Here is a 23,672-nt window from a genome sequence, read left to right on the forward strand (position 1 = left end):
CAAGTAGGCTCCTGCATTACCAACTTGGCTATTTTTCGCATTAAGACCTACAAGACCATTTGAAATGTGTTAATGATTCCTTTATTCAAACACTTGTCAGTGAAAGCCCTTTATAAGAGCAGTCTCTGACACCATAGCTCTGCCTTCTGCAATATAAAATCTTTCTATCCAAAAAAAACTGCTCAAGTAGAGATTGATACCATGGTGGCTAGTAAATGTCATGCTGAACTGGTCAGTTCTCTCCAAGGCAAGCCAGGTGGCCAGTATATATAATTGTCTGTTTTTTTACTTAAAATAACTGATTTTTGTTAGGGTTGAATTCACATGCAGAAGCAAAGCATGCTAGAGTCCACCTCTTCGTGCTGTTCCTGGTCGTGGTAGGTTGCTCACTCTGATGTTCCCAAAGCACTTTAACGTTGTGTCTAACCCTGCCTGCTGGGGCTGGCTGCTACTAAGGTAGCAGGTAGAGCAGCAGAATAAATTGTGGAGGAGGGAAGAGAATGAGTGCATGATGCATTAGACAGTCTTGTGATGGCAGGAGGGAGAGAAAGCAGTCAACGTTAGTCTACGAAAGCCAGTCGTGGTGATGGCAAAAGAAAAGAAGGTGCTTCTTAATGATGTAGCAGTGAACTTCCATTAACATAATTATTTATGGGTACTTGAACAGAAGACATATTACCTTGCTTAAATCTGGTATATAATATTGTTCTTTTTCCCTGTTACGAGTGTTCTAGAAAAAAATTTCCAAGAAGAAACCTCGACCAACAAATCAACAGGTTGATTCTATTCAAGTCTTCAGCAGCTTTTTAAAAACAAGTAGAGACAACCTTTAAATTTGTAGTGAGAGAAAGTAAACCATGACTTGCTAGGGAGTTTACTTAACTTATATATTCAAACTGACAGTCTGCGCTTCTTGAAAAAGAAGAAAATTTCCATAGGGTTCGTGTTACTGGGTGATTCAGGTTGTCTATTACAGTTGTGGAATGTTGGTAGGAATAGATTGAGATATATTCATGACAGTAGGTGGACTAATGGAATTCAGCGACTTTATTTAAAAAGTGCAGAAGTTTATTATAATACTGTAATAGGAATGTCATTTACCCTGACAGGAGAAGAGGGAAAAGCCCTGTCAATGAATAATAATGAAGTTATTTAAATGTCAACTTTCTAGCAAACAGTTTGCAAAATATAAATTATTCTGCATGTTTTTAGTTTAATTTTGTTTTCATTTATAATGAATGGAAGTCATGGTTTCCGTACTGCGATTCTATCATTTTTCTTTACACTAATAAATGAATTAGTAATTAAAATGTTTATCTCATTGAATGTTTGCAGAAATTCTGATTTACCAGCTGAGTAGGAAGCCTGATTCTAAAGAGGCGCTAGTAAAATTTGGGATAAATATAATGGAACCAGTGACAACTAAAATAGTGGGACAGGTGTGAAGTGATCCCAATGAAGTATAAAAATTCTGTTCTGAAAAATATTTCTTTATTATATCTCATCAGCATTTCTGCAACATCCACAATGTGCTAATGCATCTTGCTTTTTTTTTTCTTCTTCTTCTCATTTAATTAGACTGGCACAGTTTTCAGATCTCTGCAGACTTTCTTATTTCAAGCAGCTGGACTTGTTTTGACTTAGCCTTAACTGGTCTCTGTCAAATCAAAGCAAGTCAGCCTACAGCATTCTGAAGGAAATCAAATTATGCAGGGATTTAAGTTACTTGATGGGACCTGTTCAAAGTTCTCCTTACCCCAGCCCCTGGGATGAGAATAACTGTTGCAGCATGCAACCTAGTGTTGCATGCTAGACCTAGTAAGTGGTCTGTGCTAGACCTAGTAAGATACATAAAAAAGTGAACAGCAGGAACTGTTATGTCAGTAGCTTTACCTTTCCAGCAGATGAGAGTTAGTTTTCTGTGTTTTTCAGCTCTGCAGGTTCTGGGGTTGGGCCTTTCAAATGATTCAGGTAGACATCTGTTTGTTTTGCTCGTTTTATACACATGCAGTAAAACTGTGTTTTCTCTGTAGAGCTTCACAGAAGCAGCCTGTCCAACAAAGAAAAGGACATATTGATTGATACATATCTGTTCCTCTCCAGTTAATAGGGATTTAATTTGATGATCCTATGCTGTCACTCTGGTCTACATCTTGCTTAAGTGCCTTTCTCTTTTGCATCCATTCCAGGTTAGCTAGCTTCCTGGATCAACAAATAGCTGATAAGTATTGATAGCAGTCTGTGTTGCTTTATACACCTGCTTAATAAATAAAGACAAATACCCAGGCTGCCAATCAACATCTCTTCCTATGCATATATAATAGGAATAAGTTTGTTGATACGCCTGAGTTGTATTCCAACAGAGGATTTAGGGGTATGTAGCATTTCATTTGATGTGATTCTTTTCTTTCACTGCTCTTCGTGCGTCTCCACCATTGTTTTGTTGTCTTAAAGCACTTCAAGGTGCCCGTCTGTTGTTGTATACCATTTATCTGTCTATTACCGTTAAGGTTAGCTACAAAGTGGCATAAGGAAAAACAGATTGTAGCTGAACAGGCAGGAGGACGGGCTATTGCTGATTTAAAACAGGACAATGGAGCGAGATGTAACAGTAGCTGCTTTTATCACTTGTTTATCTGCAAGCAACTTTTTTTCAAGTCTTCCTTGCAACATTTCTGTTGTTTGTTATGCATGTTGACAGAAGTGTGTACTTCCATGTGAAAATGCCATTACAGGTTAATAATTCTGAGAGTGCAAAATAAGAAATTTGAAGCAAGTCAAGGCTTTCAATTCAAAATTTGCAGTAGACCTTCAGCATCTGTTTGGCTGTAGTGTCGTGAGGCTGTTCTGAATTTCCATACAAGTTTTGTGGGTCAAATCTTTGTTCTTATTCTTCTTTGGAGGGACCCATTTTTAAATCAGTTACCTGTTTCCTTTGTAGTCCTTCATTAAAGTGCATTTTTTTCCTAACTTAGTTGGTAAAATTTAATCCTTACCTTTAATGATAAATGTTTATTAGCCTAAAATTTTTGAGACCATCTTATGTTTGATGTAGAAGATGGCAGGAAGGTGGGCCAAAAGAATTGAGCCAGCAAGGCTGTGTTCAGTCTTCTGCTGCAGTTTCTGTACCTGCAGAACATCTCTGAAATGTTCAGTAACAGACATAGCTATGGCATTCTCCTCCTCAGTCTACTGAAGAAATAGCTGGACTAGTTTACGTGCTCTCCTGAGAGAGATGACCTTATAAAGGCAAAGATCAGGCAGTGGGTGAGAGCTTTGCATTAATCTTCTAACTAACAAAGGTCGCATGCAAAGGTCATGGGTGCATATGTTTCTTAGAAAGGAGGGAGGAAAAAGACCATAGGCCAGTTGTTATACAAAAGCAAAAGACAAGCAAATTCTATTCATGAAATTTATTAAAGAAAAGTTCAGCGTCAATGCAAAGCCACATCTTGGTGGAATTTGTTTTAATGGATAAAAGTCCAAGCTCCTGCCTTCTTCTGTTACTTGTGAACTGATTGCAAAATCTGAATTCCCAGAAACTATGGCATAAATGCAGACAGCTGTAGATGGGGACCATGGTCCTAAAATCTAATCCTCATGCGGCTCCCTGGCAAAACCAAATAAATAAGAAAAACAAACCCATGGTATTATTGATGGTATTTTAACTATCTTGGTGAGTTTGCCTGGCTGTAGTAGGTTTGGGCTGATTATCTAAATTCCTTGGTTATTAAAACATAATTCAGACAAGCATGAGGTGTATAGTGTAAGTACAAATCCGCTTCTGACAGTTGAACTTCATTCCAGTGATATGTCAAGAGTAAATATCATGGGAGTTTTGCATAGTCTTATTTGTTCACTTCTTTTGTCACCCTGAAATATGTAGTCAGTGTCTCTTCTGGCAATTTTCATATTTTAAATATATCATTTTCCCTATGAACAATGGGAAAATATTGCTCTTCAAGCAATAAAGCATGTGTTCATACTATTTGCTAGTCTGTGAATAAAACCACAGAAATTGTAGTTGTAATGTGTATTTAGTTGCTTTTTTTTCTCCTGTTCAGAAGAGCATGAAAAACTAAACTCTAATTTCACTGAACAATCAGCTGAAGCAGCTACATTGCAATGTGATGAAAAGAAGACTCTTATCTTAAAAAAGTGGTCTAAGCTTGCTTGGAGTGTACAATGAGTTGATAACTGTAGTCTCTTGCTGTCTGCTATTTGGCATTTCTGACTATCATTATCTTCTATACACAAAATTTAGCATTTTTATTGTATGTGTTTATTTTAAAGTGCTTTGGGAAGATCCTGGTTTAATTTTTCCTAATCTAATTTAAATGCAAATTGTTAGCACTCACATGATGCTGTGTGTATGCAATTAAGTATCATTATATACTACATGAAACATTCAAAAAACTCTGGAGATCCATTCCACTATGTAAAGTATGACTTGCACTGAAAAACTGCCAAGTGGCTTGCAGTTTTGCAATTAAGTGTTTTTACTTATGAAATTTCTCTTTGAATTATAGATCAACAGATTATGGGACAACATATGAGAAACTGAATGATAAAGTTGGCCTGAAGACGATTTTGAGCTACTTATATGTTTGTCCAACAAACAAACGTAAGGTAAGTGATAATGAGGATGGCTCATTTTTACTTTGTGTCCTTGTAATCCTTGTTTTGTCAGTATCTGTTTCTATTTAAGTGGTTAGAGTTTTTCTTGTCTCTCTAACCTTGAAAAAATAGCACGTGTTTTCATATCATTGCATATTTTGTACCAGCTGTAGCACCTATCATTGTGTTTTAGAGAATATGCATTACCAAAAATACCATTAAATGGATAGGTATGATAGGTATCATGTGTCTAATTGTTTGCCTGTCTTCAGCCTGCTGATCATTTTTTCTGCAAATGACAGAGACTCATTAAAATGACAGAAAAGCATCTACAGTGGCCAGATTGTACATAACATTATTTCTTTTAAGTGCTTCCAATAGTGATTCAAGCAGGATTTGACAAAATCCTGCAGAGAAAATACCTTCCAAAGCCCAGAAGGTTTTAATCATGCCAGCCCCTAGCTGAGTAACAATTTACTAGGAATTTATAATGCTGACATCCGTAAAGGGAAACTGATGCTTTCTCTGGTGTATGTTTTTGGCTTTTTTTTTTTTTTTTGTAATTTGGAGGTATGCAAAAGGAGATGATGAAACGCAGCTTATAACGATGATGAAAACTTGTATTCTTTTATGTAGATCACTAGAAAAAGTGGTATTGTTTAAAGGCTCCTTCTCATATGTGTTAACTCTCTTATTTAATAGTAGTCAGTTATTACCACTGGTATTTAGGTGTGGACCTTAAAAAATAGCTTAATTCTTCCTGAAACTACAAGTTATTTTATTCCTGACTTTTTTATCTTCTGGTCCAGAAGGAAAAAAAGAAAAAAAAAAAAAAAAAAAGGGGGGTGGGATGAGGGGGGAAGGAAAATAAAACCAAAGGAAGATTAAATAACTGGCAGTGGTGACATTATTATTCTCTCAACTTGTTAGCTGTGAAACTGTGCATACCCTGTGTGTGGAAGACCCAACTCCTGTGCTTTTCTCTACCAAGGGGTTATGAACCTAGCTTGTGTCATTTTTCCTCTTTGCTTTCTGTCTTAGTGCATAGTACAAATTGTTCCAGGCAGAACTGAATTTCTTTAGTAGAAATGCCTGGTGAAGACTCATTTGCAATGGAGGCTGTGTATGTTTGGGCAGCTAAGGTCACCATTTCTGCTGCTTTCATTGTATTGAAACATTTATATATACTGTCAGAGAATATGAATGGAAAAAGGAGCTCTTCTAACTAGAGGGGAATGTGCCTAGCTTTATTCTCTCGTAGATCATGTTTAACTCTTTATTTAAAAGAAACTGGCACTTCTTTGCATGAGTCATTTGACCTGTTAAGAAATTGACTCTAGGATGAGACAAATTCTATTCTAGCATTGCCCACTTTTCTCCAATTGACAGTACCTGTGACAGAGTTTGGATCCTACCCTCTACTCACCTGTAAGGTGAACATATTCTTAAGGAATATTAATCTGATGTTCAAGGACGTTTTTCTTTCCCCTGATAAAACTGTTTCCAAACACTGGAACATAAAGCTAGAGTGCACTTCTGAGATCATACATTCTATTTCCTTGCTACAAGCAGCTGCCTCATGTGGTCTTAATGAGACACTTGTCAAGGGCTCTTTTGGAAATATTCTGATTAATGGCTTGTAGCTGCGGAATTCCAGTTTTTACCTGTTTTGATAAATATAGTTTTTGCTGAAGAAAAGGAAGGAGTTGGCTACTCTGGACTGTTGTATTGCCACGTGGTCAATTCCTCATAGCTACTTACATGTTACTATTATACAAGACTGGAAAAAGGTGAAGGGGTGGGGAGATAAATAAATTTTATTATAAGAAACAAAAATAGGGTTCAGGACTTGGGATGAAATCAATTAAATATCTGAAATTACTGGAGAGCTACTGACTTATTGTAACTGACCCGTGCTGAAGATATGAAACTTTTCATTAGAGGATAAATAACTAAATTATCAGATCACTCAAAGATCCTTCAGGCTTGAGATTTGAAAAGTTGGTCTCCTGGCACTGAAACTGTGCTGTGGCAAGTTTACACATAATAATACTTGATATTTCTTGTAAAGTAATAATATTGTTCTCCAGAAAAATTAATAAGTGTTTTAGCTGGGCAAAATCAATATGATTTTAGCTACTGTGTAAGAAACTAAGCAGAAACTAAGAATTTTGCAAGTGTTAGTCCAATTTTAGTACACGATGGCCCCAAAAATCCTTAGCCCAGCTGCATCTCCGACTTCCTTCTTCACACTGCCACTCTTGTTTGTTTACCCATCTGTTGAGTTGGATCAACTGATATGCCTGGAAATTAATCCCTTTCCAGTTCAAAAACCAAATGGATGGATGCAAAAAGCTTCCAGGTGGAAAGGTGGAACAGCTCATTCTGGCTGTAGAGTGTACTGAAGTTGGCCTGTAATCAGTATGAAACAGTGCCAGAGGAAAGGACCTTAGTAAAGGTCTAAGACTGAATTGTCCAAAACTTACCTGAGCAAGAGAAGAACAATGTCTGTGGGGAGAGCTTTTGGAGACTGCTTATTCTGTTTCTGTTTGACATCAGATTATTTCTCCAGAAACTTTTGACTATAAGCATCCAGTTCATCTCCCATAACTAAGTGAGCATGGGGAAGAGAATATGAAGCTATGCCATATTTCCACACACAAACACTTTACAGTGGAAGCAAAAGTATTAGAAACATGAGGTCTTTATTGTACCTGCTGGAAATCAGAAGGGAAAATTTACAGCTTTTGTCACCAAGAATGTTGTCAGCTAGTATCCCTGGACCCCCAGACCTGAGGTTCTTCATCCCTGAAATCTGACAACATTGTGAGAACCTCTAGTTACTATGGAACTGTCATCAGATTTCACTAACATGGGTCATGTAGTAAACTGCAGATATATATTTTTTTCATTAGAAGATGGACCTGCCCTAAAATACTTGATTTTTATAGTACATGTGCTGCGTGTGTGAAGGGTTTGTGTGCTGCTGCTGTTAATAATGTGCAAACACAGTGCTTTCCCCAAATATTTTGTATGAGGTAAATGATTCTTCTCAGACCGTACCTGCAGCCTTCAGTGCTCTTTGTTACACAGAGCTTTTCTTGCAAAGAGAAAAGATTTTCTTAATGGTATAAAAAAATGTTTATTATCTTGTAGATAGTGGACAATATACCTTGCTAAAGTGATTGAATTAGGACCAGCATGTGCTTAAATTACTGCTGCTGGCTTCTTATTATAATAAATATCCTTTTAGCACTTAGTCAGCTTTAGGAATAGTCCCATTGAAAAAGAAGCTAAATTTGAGCTCTGCAAACTCAAGATGAATTGCTTCCAGTGACAAAACCAAGTGTATCCTGTATGTAACGTATGTACTGTGCAGAGAGAAAGCAGTTAGAACAGTGAAGCATAGAATGCATGTAATTGGATTTATTCAAATAATTAATAGGTTTGTTCATGAATTCGTGATGAATTTCACTTTCTGGAAAAGAACAAACAGTGACATGTGTTGAATAAAATGTTTGTTGCAGTTTATTTTCTCTGCTTTGCCTAGGAAAAAAATGGTATCTATAAACATACAAGACTTGCAGGACTTCCTGCTGTTTCTCAATGCCAGTTTCTTTCTAAAAGCTTCAGTTTTCCATATTTTTGTCTCCTTATTCCTATTCCACAAAAATTAAATCCTTTTGACTAGATGCTGCAAACAGTGTCATATTACAAAAGGGGTGGGGGGGGGAGGAGGTTGAAATGAAAATGTTAAAAAATTCAGCTACTGTTTAGAACTTAAACCTCTGAACCATTGTTGTTACTTGTTACTTTTCTGAATTACAGTATTTTCTTTAGGAAACAACAGAAAATCATAAGTAATATGTTGATGTGTAAACTCTGTCAATAAGAGAGATGGAAACCCTGTTTCTCAGTATTTTCTTCTTCCACTAAAATACTGCACTACCTGACTCTATGACTGATGGCACAGATCAGGGAAGAAAAAATCATAATGCATGGATCTTGCCAAAGACACAGTGCCTATTTGAGTATTTGTCAACAAGTCTCCAGGTGAGAGAATCCCCAACATACAATAAATCCCTCAGCTGATGTATGTCAACACTGGTTTATTTGTTAGGTGCATACAGCCTTTTCTGAAGGAAAATAAAATGATTTAAAGGTTTCTGAGTGAAGAAATAGTGTTTGGAAGTAGCACACTGATAGGTTAAAAAATAAACAAATCCATGTTGATACCTTGAAAACCTTAGAAAATTTTGGCATTCACTTTCCTACAGACTTGCACACACTTAAGTTTTATGATCTTTATGAGAAACCTTTTACATAGATTTCTTTTAAGCATTGTGTGGCAAATCATAGGAAATAAAAGCAGATGTGGGACAGGGTGGTGACTTTACAATTGATTCTCTAGAGCTTCTATTTGACTCAGAAAGAGCTGTTGTCTAATTTAGATAGTTGTATAGAGCAAACTGTGCTCTATGCTGTCAGTTTATGGAGTCCGTTCATTCCTTGTATCTTTAAATCCATTTTGGTGTATCTTAAGTTAATAAAATGCTGGGTGGTAGGACAGTATCTGCCAGCAACTTTGTACTATCAGTAGAATGTCTGGACCATCAGACATTTCCTAGGGGGTTGAATTTTTGTGTTAGGTCTTTTTTATTCTGTTCTGTTCTTTTTACAGACCTGCCTTGAATTTTCCCTTTATTCCTCTGTCTGTTTGGATAATTGCTGTGCAGTAGTGTCCTTTTTATTTTTATTTTTAACCCTCTCTAAAGATGAATGGATTACAGATGCCTTCCTCTTCTTTTGTATTTAGAGGTTGTGATTAGCACCTTCATCACAGCATGTGTAATACCATCCTGTTGTGTGTGTAGCTCAAAGATAACGGCTATTTATTGTAAATATAATTGCATGGGTTTCAATTCTGGCTTGATCCCTAACTGCTTCAAATTCATTTCTATTAATGAGTTTTAAATGAAAGAAAACTGAAGAGATGGAGGCCCAGCCTTCTGTCCTTTCTCACATGTGGAGTTTTTGCAGAGGGGAGAACAGTTGGTAAATCTTTCTAGCTGTCAATTGAGAAGATTTACCAATATTAGTCTCTGTGGGAATGGATGAATGCTACTTCATATCCTGTTTCAGGAATGTAAAGTGCATGGTTGTATAAAGGTTGAGAACCAGTGCTATGTACTGTTTGCTGACCTCTTCTAACTCTTGGGGAAAATATTCTTGTCCATAGAGATACATACTCCATAGAGCAGCATCAGTTCCATCTGACTTTGTTATTTCTCTGGCTGCTACTCTCAGTTGCTAAAATCAGACTGGGATCAAAACCCTTTCCCTAACCTGTTTGTAGAATCTTTCTGAAGTCTGATATGATGGCAAGACTTGATTTTTATAATCAACAAAATACAGTCCTTTCCAGTTGCGTCCTTCTTGTAGTCCTCTATAAATATTAGTGTGGAGACTACCAGCTTGAATCAGAGAGGTTAGAGCTCAGCCAGTCTCAGAGCACACCTCACTGCGGACTGATCCAGTTCCTATAGCTGTCAAGGGATGGCATCCTTAACAAATTAGCCACAATGGGAGACCCTAGGTCTACAGTCAATCAGTCATGCCAGTAGTCCAGCGTGGTCTTGTAGTGAGCTCTTGCAACGATAAAATCAATTGTTCTGTCACTCCTTTTTTTTTTCGTTTGGAAGTAAAGGTCCTCATTTGCTTCAGGCTGTGAATACAGCCTTCAAAGAGATAGTCATGAGATATAAAAGGCATTGCCTCATAAATTTGAATGTTTTATATTTTTTAATGATGTATTCCACAAGAGACTTGAAGGAGACATTTAAGCAAGATCATTTCTTAAATTTAAATGGGAGGAGCCACCTTTGATAAAGTATTCTGCGGAATGAAACAAATTTTATCAAGTTTTTATGTATTGAGTAAACCCCATGTAGCATAGGTTTAGAAGCCCTCATAATACATACAAGCTAAAGTGAAAATTATAATGTAATACTTCCAGATTCAAAAGTAGTGCTTGTACCCATACAACACCTCTATTACACACACTATTGCACACTTGTTATTAACTGAGAATAGACTTGATTCCTTTTTCAGAAGATTGTCTTTTGTTCCCCTCACAAGGACAATGTAAAAATATATTTTTGTTGCTAGTTTAGAAAGGTAGATTGTTCTTCCATTATTTGGAATGATTGGTACAACTTCACTGAATTTAGTGAAGACCTGTAAAGCAGCAGTGACGTAAAAGCTGGTGCTGTGTTACTGGTCTTTGATACTGAGTTCATGGGAAGGCAATAATTAACAAGCAACCTGATCCACGTTAACAAAGTGAAGGTGGAGTGTTATCTTCTAAAGTGAATATTCTTACTTTTGAAGTGTCTGGCAGCATTCACTACCAAACTTTCTGATTAATGTCTGCAGTATTTGACAGCTCTCACAATAGCCATTACAAGCAAAGCCCTTGCCATTATTCTATATCCATATCTCTTCTTGGATATGAAGTGAAATCAAAGCCCATTTATTCTTCTGCTTCTCTTGTAAGGCTATCAAAAATAGTGGCAGTTTTGACATTTTCCCACTTAAAGTTGTACTACAGTATGACGTATCTCACAGAAGTCTCCAAGGACATACTGAGTGTTGAAACTAATGACAGGAAAGTATGAGCCACAGAATTCAGCTTTAGAGCTCAAAAGAGACTGAGTCTCAAAGGTGTTATTCCCTGTTTCTCTGTCTTCTGCTGTCTACAAACTGGACATTTAAAACTTACGCAAGATAATTTTGTTAAAATATGTATGTTTTTATCCTTTTTAAATTCCTCAGTGATTTTCCAAATATTCTGGAACATTTGATAGCCCTTCTGGCAACTGAGTATGTATGTCATCATCTTAGAGAGCAGAGAAATACAGTTAGCTGCAGCTCACATAGAGGTAGCTGGGATTGATGGTAGTGCATGTACATATCTAATTACAATGCAGACATGACCTGTTGTTAAATATGTAGCTCCACCCTTTTCTATACCAGCTGTTTAAACCGGGGGAAAGTCAGATAAACTAACGTACATTTATTTGTTTCCTATGAAAAAAACTAGCCCCAAGCAGGTAAAAATCAGTTTGTTCAGAGTTCCATGAAGTTTGACTAAAAATCTATATGGTAGGGTTGTTTTCATTTACCTTCTGAATTTTGAGCTGTTAAAAGATACGTACCTATATCTCACTTCTGTATCATGTAATGGCTGTGTTCTTGTTTGAATATATTTGTTCATGAAATATTAAAATTGCCTTGTGATTTCTGAAGATGGGCTTACAGGAACTTTGATATTGTAATATAATTGTGTAATAGCTGGTATGTTGAGGAGTGAAAGTGATAACTTAAGTAGCAGCAAATACGTGAATACTCAACAGGAGCACTGAATTCAACCCTCCTGCAAAGTCTGCAACAAATCTGTATGTAGTATTTGTTAATTAGCAGATAGTGTAATCTGCAGAGCGTGCTAGCCAGCAGATTGTCATCGCTTACCCCTTCTGTAGTCCAGATGCATCATTATGATGAAATGAGTGACTAAGTGATAGTGTACTTGAGTGATATGCATTCTGTCTAGCTGTACAAGGAGTACAAGGAGAGGAAAGCGAAAATAGAGAAAAAACATTTTTGTATGTGAAGATTATGATTAACGAAACTCTAGTAAATATAGTATAAAGGCATGCTGGTAAAGATTAATGGATGGAATTAGAAAATTGTCTGATAGCTAAGAAAATTTGGAATTTAATTTGTATGCAGCAAGCATGAGAATTAGTGAAAAGAACGTTGTGGAAGCAGCAAAACTTCTTGGAGAATGAGGGAATAATTCAGTATTTGGTAAGGTAAAGATGTTGCAAAAATTAGAAATGAGCTTTTTCATGTTAGTGCTGGTAAGTGAAAATTTTAGGCTGCTTGTTATAGGGAAAGAACCTTTTCTCAAAGCCAGAAGAGGAATAAAAGTTAAGAATCAAAGGTAACACAAAAGAGATGATGCAAGGATTATAAATAAAACAGATTTTTCCAGTATTATTTTAAATCTGTATTTTTTTCTTTGAAGTCTTCCTGTTCAATCTCTGCTATTAATGAAAAATGTAAAATGGAATAAAAAGATTTAGGAAGGGCATAAGTTGAAGTGCAGGAAAAAATACAATGCTTATTATGTTTTATGGAACAGTGGCATAGAGAGGCCACCTGTTTACCAGGACTTGGCTTTCTGATGAGTGCAGGTTTCCTATCACATTCACACAAAACCCGTTCTGCTTTGGAAGAGTCCAGTCCAAATACAGAGCTAGTAGATTGTTTTGGTGATTTTTCTTAAACTGACAACTGTAGTTTGGAGGGAAAAAAAATAAAGTTGTATAGAACATTGAGAAGGTAAAAAATATTTAAATTAACACACTATTTGACAAGAACAAATCAAATTTACAGTGTATTCTATTGTATATAGGGCATTATGAATAATGGATTTTGCTACGTAGCGAGTGAAAATTCTCATGTTGATTGAAAGCACTTATTCATATTCAAACTTTTTTTTCTTGCTCACATCATCCAAGTCTTTTCTCTTTTGGTTGTCCAAGGCTTTTCTCTCTTGAGAAAATAAATGTTAAATAGAAAGTGTTTTTGGGCTGAAAAGCTAAAATAATTTTGTTTTGAGATATTTCAACTTTCAAATTCCATATAGATTTACCAAGATAAATCCCACTGAAAACAATGGGACTTAATAATGATACAGTCATGTCTTAATCACTTCGCTGATTCTTTCATTGTTCAAAATCTGCCCTTAACAATCTAAATATAGTAAGATATTGTGAACTATCCTCTGCACATGTACATTTAGGCCTTTGTTCTGTGTATGCGTAAAAAGTATTTATAATCTCCAGTCTAGTCTACCTGATTTCTTCATCAAAGGAAATAAGGACAATTAGAAAGGAATTCAGTGTACAACAAACAGCAGTGGAACAATCAGTGCAGAATGTTCCTTTGGGGTCTGGTGCACAGCTTGTCTCTGATTACTTCTATTACTAATGGTAAATAATTAACGTGATAGCACAGCAAACTTGAAGGACAGCAATCTGTGCTCAGTTTTTGGCACTTAGGAGAGAAATGCAATCTATATCTGTGTGCCCTGCCTAATGGGATGTTGTTCAACTCCCAGAAACAAAAGAACAATTGGAGGTGAACCAAAGACAGCAGGACAGCACCTATTAGGGAAGAGTATAACAGCTTCTCTGTTTGCTTCTTCAGACCCTCAGTCATTTATGGATTTTGTGTTAAAGGGTAGTTGAGAAGAAATATTGTTAAACCTAGTTTATAAATGAAATCAATTGTCTATTTTCCTAAATTCAGAAATTAGCTGCAAATATAAAAATAGAAAGGAGGATTTTAGTTAGAATCCAAGCTGAAAGAAATGAATTCTCCTAGTTCATAGACTTCTTGAAGATCTTATCTCTTTCCATAACATTCCTTTATATCAGGAAATCTCAAAGCTCCTATAATCCGTGCAAGGTTGTATCCCTCATTTGTATTGCTGTGAAAGGTTTATTTTCACCAAAACTGAAGAGCAGAAAGGAAAGAAGGAAACACTGTTCAAAGCATGCCTGGGAGAAAAGATGCAGTGGGCTATCACAAACTGATAGAGAAGTTGAAATCAGACATCCAATGTAGCAGGGGGCAAAGTTCACAAATCATTTCCCTCAGACCTATGTGCTTCTAACAGCAGTGTGCACTGAAATAGTACTTTCTTATCTTGGGGAAAAAAAAATCCCACACCTTTTGAAATATCTGGCATTTTGAAGCTTTCCAAATCATGTTCTTTGTGAAGTTTCACCACCTTCTTTGTGTAGTGCCTCCTCAGTGTATCTCTTCCGTAAAAGTTCCAGGATACCCAACCTTTCTTTTTGCTGCTGTTTCCTATGTGTTACTGACATTTACAAGCTCTCACAAGAGCATTCAGTCAATTACCACCAAAGACTCCCATTGTTCCAAGGAGATTGGCCTTTCCCCGAGGGCGCCAATTAAAATCTATTACTTTTATTCTCATAGCACTTGCTGTAATTGGAGCTCTGGCTCTTTGCCTGGTAGAACTTGTTGGGGTTTTGTCTCATTTATTGCTGAAACTTTACTAAAGATAACAAGTGTGAAAATTACAAAATATATGTGTATGTGGTGGAAAACATAATTTTAATGAAGCTTTTTAGTTAAATCTTTCTCTTGCCACCAGGAATATGAGAAAAAATCCAAGGAAAGTAATGGATATGTTTCACCTAATGTTATGGCTTTTTTCCTGCTTCTTTTTATTTTCTTTCTTCAGTTAATGCACTCCAATTATTCTGTAGTATGAATTTGCCAGAAATTGTAAAACAGATCTGCTAGGAGCCTTGCTAATATTTTAGGCTGTCCTTTCTGTATTAAAAATTTCTAGAAACAAGTCACTGTTGTTTCTGCAGTACTAATATTAGGAAAGTTGCACATTGTGGTTGAAAGTCTTGCCATAAAAATATAGCTTGGGACTTGGGATTTTCCACCAACCTGTTTCTTATATCAGTTGAAAATTGTAGGGATAGAAGCAGTTACTGGCAGAGTATGGAGAGATATTTTAATAAAGAAGATGTCTTTCTAGAGAGCTGGTCATTTGTCAATCAAAATTAGTTTTTAGGGGGGAGGAAAAATTACAGTTTTGAAAAAAAAATTGTCTGCTTTCTGTTATGTCTTGTTTGCAATCTTTGAGATTGCATCAAATTTTGTGCATAAGAGAGTGAGATAAGTATTTTATCTCTGGTCCAATGAGGTCCTGAAGTACAGGAATCAATTGCTTGTGTATTTTGGTTCCTTTCATGTGTATCATTTATCTTAAGGTTTTCCCCTCTTCAGAGAACCGTTTTCCATCATCTTCCATAGAACAAGGACACCAATCACTGGAAATACTGTCAGAATTCTTTATGGCTTTCTGGACTTTTAGCACTCTTTTGTTTGCTCGCTTGCTTTTGCCAGTTTGAGAAGGTTGTCTCAGATGTGAATCAGACTCAAGATTGAGTTTTATGTCTAATAAACTCAGAAAAATAAAACTTCACAAACCGGGGGCTGAATTAAATGCACAAAGAGATTTGTCAAGCCTTGCTAGATACTATTTCATGTATTCTGGGGAAAGTAAAATATATAGAAATGTAAGAATAAGAAGTATTTTATAGAAGGGTTTGAAATTTCCCTAGGGATAAACTAAAATCCCTGTGGTTTTTTTTGTTGTTGTTGTTGTTGTTTTTGTTTTTGTTTTTTTAACTCCATCAGAAGTTAGTAAAAGATTCACTTAAAAGGTAAGGCCCCAAGGAGGGCAAGCTTTCTATGCCTTTTGCAAGCTTCCTATCCCTATTGTAGGAGGCAACCATGTTTGCATAAGGAGGTAATTTATCTTCTGTGGTGTTTAATATGCCAAATCCAAAGCATCACCAGTTAATTGATTCTTTGTGTAGGGGAGGAAAAATCAATATTTATTTATTGTAAGGATCATAAAGAGAAAGTGTTGAGGCTCTCCTTAGAAGGCTGAGGTTTGAATTCGCTAAAGCCTTTGCAATTGTTAAAACAATTTCCTTCATACCTGAAGAGGAAGATGATGATATAGATAAGACAGGCCCAAGAACCTCTCTCTAATTGAACATTATTAAAGCAAAGGGTGACTTAGATTTTATGAGGTCAAGTGGCGTCTGTCCTGAAATTACTGATGTCTAAGTTGGTTTTACTTTGGACTGAACCATGTACATGTGTTGCTCTTTAATTAATGCCTCCTATGTATTTGAATGGAAACAACAACATGTACGAAGAGCACAGTAAGACTGGTAGGGCAAATTCTCAACTGCAAAACGTGGGTTTTCAACATAATCACCTTTAGCTATGCTATCTGTAAATGTTCAGGAAGCACTGATAAATGTCAGTTGGTGCTATTTATTCTGCATGTAGAAGTTCAGTGACATACCTTTGCTTCATCTACACTTCCATGTCACTTTGCCCCTCTGTTGCCCTCTCTCTTATGGCAATAAAATGTAATGGATATTGGCAGGAGGGTTCTGCCTCTACTGCAGTACCACTAACATCTGCCTCTGATGTTGTGGTCCAACATGGTAAAGTTGGAGGCATTACTTTCAGAGTAGCACTTGTGATGACATTTATGTTAGAGGAGCAGTGCCTTCACCGTTAGTCTTTCCAGCTGGATAACTCAGAGTTTGAATTCTGGCTTAACTTCTGTATTGCTTTCTCTGATAACAAGCTACTACTTTGACAGCTAAAGCTGTGTGGAATGGTTCTCTGGAAACTATTGCTTTAGAGAACTCTCCCACCCAACCTTCACTGCAAACTGTGACAGGAAATGTTACTGATTGGGTTAAGAGGGAGGCAGCATATACTAGATGTTTGTACTCAGTGCCTGAATTATGCCACAATACTAAGACGGATAGTTCCATTAAAGCGTTCTTAAACGTCTTAGCTGTGTATGTGCCATTTTCCTGTTTCTGCAGACAGCCTGAGAAGTAACTCTGAAATATGTGAATTGCTCTGTACACCTCAATGAGGTATTAATTCCAATACTAGGTTATCAAAATGTCTGTCTTCAGTTTTAACCTTACTGTGAGTGCAGGAATATGCTATTAACTCACTGATGTTGCCATATCTAGGCTAATGTTCAGATCTGAGTCTTTTGATATCTGTTATGCAGGTCATATTCTACAGTGAAACTTTCCTTTTTTACCACAAGATGGAGTTGAAAGGGTTGATATTATGGACAGAATTTGGACAAGAAGTGAAAATGATTTGAACTAGGCATGCAGATAAAGTCTTTGAAACTATGATAACCAGCTACTCCAGTCAGGTGTACAAATACCATTATTTCCATACTATCTCTGTTGTTTACATCATCTAAATAGCAAAAAAAAGTTTATAAAAGCATTTCTTTGTTTCCTAGTGGCTGATAATGATCAAGCAGTGTATGTTAGCCAGCTATCTCCATGTACTATGTTTCTTGTGGCAGAAACCAACAAACCCAAAGGCAAGAAAATAAAAAGGTGTATGTATTACTGCTTTTTAACAGTGTCAGCTTGCCTGCGTTTAGTCAGCCCTGTAATTAGGATCATGCCATTCAGGCAATCTGTTCAGACTGAGGCAGAAGTGTCATGAGTAGAGAGGTAGGAAATATCTCAGATTGCTATGTCAGTTCTGAGGGTGTTCCAGATTCCAACGCCTGTTGACTGTTCAGCCTATGATGTTAGAGCCCCTAAAATCATTATATGCACACACATTCATGTATAAGCATGGATCAGTGCCTTTCAAGATCAAAATGCACTTAAAAGGGTGAGATTTGCAAACATGCTGAGTGTCCACTAAGAAGAAACTCAGGGTGAAAGAACCCAATTCTTTGGGCCTTTACGTTCCTTTGCTTTCACTGAGGGTTGTCTTAATAAATAGCATGTATCAACCATGAAGCGGTTATTTGAGAATGTTTAGTGGGGTTTGCAACCAATATAGGCAAGATCAGTAGGCAGCATGTGTTTGGCTCATTTTTGCACATTTTGGACAGCAGATGAAGTGTGGCAAGTTCACATGTTCAGCACTGTAGCTTCATGGAGCAAAGTTGAGCAGATCCAGAGTTCTCCACTTTTCTGGCTCCCTGAAGATGAGACACATATAACCAAATATATGATCAAACTTGCCCAGTAACTTCTTTCACAAAACTGCTTGTGGGTTGAGAATGGAAGCTCCCAACTTGATTCCAAAGCTCGGGCTTTTGAAGTTTTTCTGCCTTGCTACTGACTGCTACAAGTGGTAGGTTGCCACAGCACAGGCTGGTTGTAAGCTCTTTCAGCTACCACCAATAAAGACATAGATTTTGACTTAGATTACACACGCATGTCACTTGGAGTATTTTCCTTATGTGGGCTGTTGATATTAGTATTCAAATTAATGGACTTATACTTGTATCTGTAGGAGTTTTACTCACACCCCCCAAAACACTTGGGAGATGACCTGAAGAAATGTAAAGATTTTTAGAAAGTAGATTTAAGAAATCTCTATTTATTTCTGTACCTGCTTTCCAGCTTATATCTTAACTTTAAAAATGCTTTATTAGTGCTTTGCAGTTAGAACTTGTGAGCTCTTGACCTTTGCAAAGCAGAAGTGTGTTTCACTAAGAAATGTTTTGAGTTTCTTTAGGTGTTGAGGTGTTGTGTAAGCACAAACAATTATTAGTAGTAGTCAATTCATGTGTGTAGTAAAAAAATAGGTTCCCACTATAAAATAAGTTATATTATTCAATATATCTAAATTATAGATGCAGTAAAGCTGCATATATAGACTCTCTTTGGAATTATATGAATAGGTGCTGCCATCTACTATATACTCTTATAGATTATTGCCTTGTGAGAGATTCACAGTAGAGAAGTGACTTGCACTTGAGATGGGAAAAACACGTCTTTCAGTAAAAAGACATTTCCTAGGATAGATGAAGTAATATTTTATGAAAACATGAATAAATGAAGTGGATTTTCCAGAAGAAGGCATCTTCTTTGCTGACATGGAGGGCAGTTCAAAAAATAAAAACCAAAAAAAGCTACCACTGCCCACAACAAAGCTCAACACCAAGACAAAACAAACAAACAAACAAAAAAAAATCCCAAGCCCCTGAACCTTTGCGTTATCTACTTTCTATATCTATGTAGCAGAAGTGCTGCTCTCTCCTTAGACTGCAAAATCTCAGGAAAAAGTCTTCTCTTTTTTGAAAATTCCGTCCCTAAATGTCGTAAAACATCACTCGCTAATCCATCAAACCATTCATGCTGAAGGCTGCTGTGGTCCAGCTTGATTTTTAACCTAAATTCAAATTAGCTGACGTTTCCTCATTCTGGTTCAGACTTTCATCCCATGTGAGTCCTTTCCCATGTACTTACCAAGGGTAGGAGTAGTTTATGATCAGAGGCAATGTTAGTGATACCGATTGAGTAACAGGAGAAGCAATTTTGCAGAGGAGCAGAGGGTCGGTTGGGCAGGTACCCAGCTCACAACAGCTGCCTTCATTGCATACTTGTAATATGCAAGTTTCATTGCTACTGTTTCATCCTGATACCACGTTTAATCTCACTGAATTGTGGAGAGCTGCGAAAATGAGTTTTTCCCCTGTTTGAACATGTGGAAGAACATCTTTACCCGTCAGCCTGTGAAAATCTGTAATCGTCTCAGTCGTTTAACAGATGGGCATGGAGGTTTTTGTCTGTTTCTGGTGCTTTGGCAGTGCAAATGAACGATGAGTTTCTCTGAGCTAGACTGACAGTCTTCTGCATGACTGCATTGGAGCATGTCTCATTTTCTTTTGGACTTGTTTCTTTTCTGACCCATATTTCTCAAACTGGTGATGTTTTCTTTTCTGCCAGGAAAATCAGTGTTGATACTGGGACCCACTCTGCTCTGTGCTTTGAGGGCAGGCAGGTAGGAAATCTTCAGGCAGGCAGTCCTTGAGGTTTTAACAACATAGTGATCACTGGGCAATCTCAGTCTTCATCCCTCGCCTGTTTCTTCACTTTCCAACAGCCAACCATGAATAGTTGGAAAAGAAAAGATGCCAAAACTTTCATTATCCTTTTTGTTGAAGTTGGTAACAAAACTTTCATTGGCAACCAAGTGCAGACTTCACTGTGGTGAACACACGCACAGTAGAGATTTGTATCCTTTTCCAAATTTTGTTGCATGAAGCATTGAACTACAAGTGGAGAATGACTGTTGTACTGGCATTGGAGGCATTAGTAAGAACTGCCCACTTTTCTGTTTTTCAGAATGTTCTTTTCTTTTGGCCATGCTCCTTGGAAAGTGACCATGCCACCACTTTTATTCCTAAATCTATTTTCAGTACAAGAGCTCCACGAAGACATTATAGACCATAATGAGTCTAGTTTATATTGACTGAGTGTAGTGTAGAAATTATGTCTTCAGCTAGTGTAATAACCACATGCAAGAAATTCCTTTTCTTCACCATTTCCCATTTTCAGTGTCTCCCTGCATCTTTGTAGTATCTGAGCAAATAGAGATCCTGAATTTTTCAGATGCAGATGATATCTGCTCTCCAGATGTTGCTTAGCCAGTTGTGTGTCTGTTCTTTCTTCCTTCTTGATAGTCTTGGATATTTTTCCTTTGGAAGCAAGGGAGAAACGTTGGCATCATTTAGGAAACAGGGAAAAAGAAAAGTGCCCAGCTTTCTTTTGAGCATCTAACTACTTTTGCTTTAAATGGCTAATTACTCTTCTCTTCAAAGTCTTGCCAAAGAAAAAATCACAAGGAAAGAGCTGAGATATAGCTCATCTCAACTACGTTGTTTCACTGTCATTTTTGCAATTTTTTCCTAGGTAGCAAAGGCATTTAAAAGGCGCTTTGCAGCCAACACTGCTGGTATGCTGCAAATTGTGCATCTGTTTAGATAAGCAAGTTGGGGTGACAACTCCATAGGGTAAGAGCACGTTTGAAAAATTTGATGGGCTGTGCTTTGTTTCAGTTTTATTTTTTTTTCTATGGACCAACTGAGAAGAATTGAAACCTAATAACAAAGGAGGTTTGGGATTGAAAACTGTTCAAAGCGTTTATAGCCTGAATGTTTTTATGAATGACTTTTCACTGTCAATTCTTTTTTGATCAGTGGTACCTCTCACACACAAATGTGTGTAAGTAGATCTGAAAACACCTGGTAGCCAAAGTCTCAGCTGGTAAAAGCTAGCAATTCAAAGTGTTTTACATAATAGTTATGTAAATTTGAAGGGTTGTTTCATCTACTCCTGAAATTAGAGTTAATTTTTTTAGGAGTTTTTAGGAACAGGACAGGCAGGAAAGACAAAAAATAATGTTTTCACAAGGATGGCACTGTCTTGGGAAAGGTGTGATCAGTGCTAACCTGTTTGGCTTTTTGAAAGCTGGTGGGGGGGAGTGGAAATGAGATGGGAAGGATTTCTTCTGAAAGTTTTTCTTCTGGTGTAGGTAAGATTTCCTTTCATAATCATGAATATTTCTAAGAAGCAGTGGAATGAAAATAAACACAAATTTTCTTTCTTTATTCCATATGAAATAACTTTTTGTAGGGCAGAATGTATTTGGGCCTATTTAACAGCATGTGGTTGAAGTACAAAAAATGATTATATGAGGAAAGAAATGGGGAGGAAATCGCTTTCTGAGACTGCAGGGCAAATTTGGGCAGAGAATGCAATTAGCCAAGCTAAAAAAGGTCTGAAATAACAGAAATTGTAGCATTGTTTCTGAACTGTGTTGTGGTAACTTTAATGAATGCAAGTGGCCAGCGCAGTTAAATTTAAGTGTAGTCTGATGTCCTGCAATAAAAAAAAAGATGATTAACAATGACAGAACTAAATAGGAGGAGAGGTACTTACGTGTTTTAGCATTTGTCCAAAATGTTTAAGCCATAACCAGGAGATCTGGAGAAGATAAATATATTTTCCAGTTGTTCAAAGGGAAGTTTCTTTATGCTTCAGCATTCAGTTAGTAAAACCAGTTATCAAGTCTTAAAATCCTTACTTAGATAGGAATTTGTATGTGAGAATCTATTTGGAAGCACCCACCAACTTTCTTTCAGACCTGAGAACATAAAGAAGGGAAGCTTCATCTCCACTACCTCATCACCTTGAGGTGACCTTGCTTCTTACAATAACAAGGATGTGTCTGTATAAAAACTTAATTTATAAACTTGATATGTCACTATTTTATATAGCTATATCACATTATAACATGAGTTATAGTAACTATAACAAAAGTTAGGAGAGCAAAGTGTCATAGTAGAGTTTTGGGTAAAAATAAGAACAATGTCCATTATAAATGAAAATTAGAGTGCAAAGAAAAATCTACTGAATGAATTGGCATAAAAATCTTGGAGGAAAAAAGAAGAAACCAAGCCTGTCCTGAATATGGCTTACAACCTTTTAAATGCAAATATATCAAAGCAGTTAGCAAGCCATGGATCTAACTTTAATTGCTGTTTCAGTATTTGAAAATCAACCATATAGGCTCTCACTTGGTTAACATTCATTTTACTAGTCTCAGATAGTGATCTAAAATCAAATGAAATCAATAAAAAGACTCATTTTGAATACAAAATGAAACTATTTTGATAGTGTGTCATAAGAGCTTTCTCTCAGTCTTCCACCATTGCAGCACAGAAAGCAAGATCACAGCAAAATACTCAGCAACAAGGTAGGGTTTTTCTTAGTGTCTGGAGACAACTGGACTTGAGGACAAGGTGCTGTACTTCATCAGATCCTCTAAAGTGTTATTTCTTTAGGCTTTAGTACCTCTAAACCTCTGAGATGTTTCAGGGGTTACTTTAATAGGAATTAACTTTTCAGATTTTTACTCAAGTCCTACATAGAGCAATGGCTCATATAATTAGAGTGCAGTAAAGAAATAGAGATAAAATGAAAAATATGTAAAGTACTTCTAGAAATTTTGCGGTCAACAGTGTACACATATCAAGAAATCAGTATTGTAGTCAGCAATAGTTATTATCCTGTATATAGTTCTTTGATTGATTGTGTACACTTGACATCATTCATTAAAAAAAAAAAAGGTAAAAACGGGTTTAGAAAGCCATTCTATTCTGACCTATAAGTGACAGCAGAAACTGATTCTATTTCTTCTAGGCTGGCACCATGCACATTGAGGTTTTTTTTCCCCTCAGGCTTTTGGAAAGATGAATAGTACAACTGAGCTTCCACTTAAATTTTCATGTCTGTTGTCTTTTCAGTCTTTTGATGTTTGTGTATTCCTTTATTATTATTTTGATTTAGGTCTATTGATCTCACAGGGTAAAAAATGCTCTTTAATTGATTTGTATTAGAGGCATCATCCTAAATCTTGAGCAGACTGTTTGAGAGAGTGACTTTACGTTCTACTCTCATATAAGTGACAACATAAACCCTACTTGTCTTTGCTTGGTTTTCTATTTTTTTCTCTTTTTGATTTTTTTTCCAGTATGTTGTGCCGAAATGTAAATGATAAAT

At 36.6% G+C, this 23,672-nt stretch overlaps 1 protein-coding gene across 1 annotated transcript in view; it reads left to right on the forward strand.

Annotated features, from left to right (window-relative positions):
- The window catches only part of SORCS1 (sortilin related VPS10 domain containing receptor 1), a 269,239-nt gene that overhangs the window by 109,349 nt on the left and 136,218 nt on the right, over nucleotides 1-23,672 (forward strand). Inside the window, exon 3 of the mRNA XM_065746947.1 lies at nucleotides 4,530-4,629. Within this exon, the coding sequence (XP_065603019.1) occupies nucleotides 4,530-4,629 (100 nt within the window). The remainder of the gene's footprint in view (nucleotides 1-4,529; nucleotides 4,630-23,672) is intronic.

The sequence above is a fragment of the Cyrtonyx montezumae genome, unplaced genomic scaffold, assembly GCF_038088225.1.
Source record: "Cyrtonyx montezumae isolate F1298 unplaced genomic scaffold, pur_monq_1.0 scaffold_4, whole genome shotgun sequence".
NCBI lineage: Eukaryota > Metazoa > Chordata > Aves > Galliformes > Odontophoridae > Cyrtonyx > Cyrtonyx montezumae.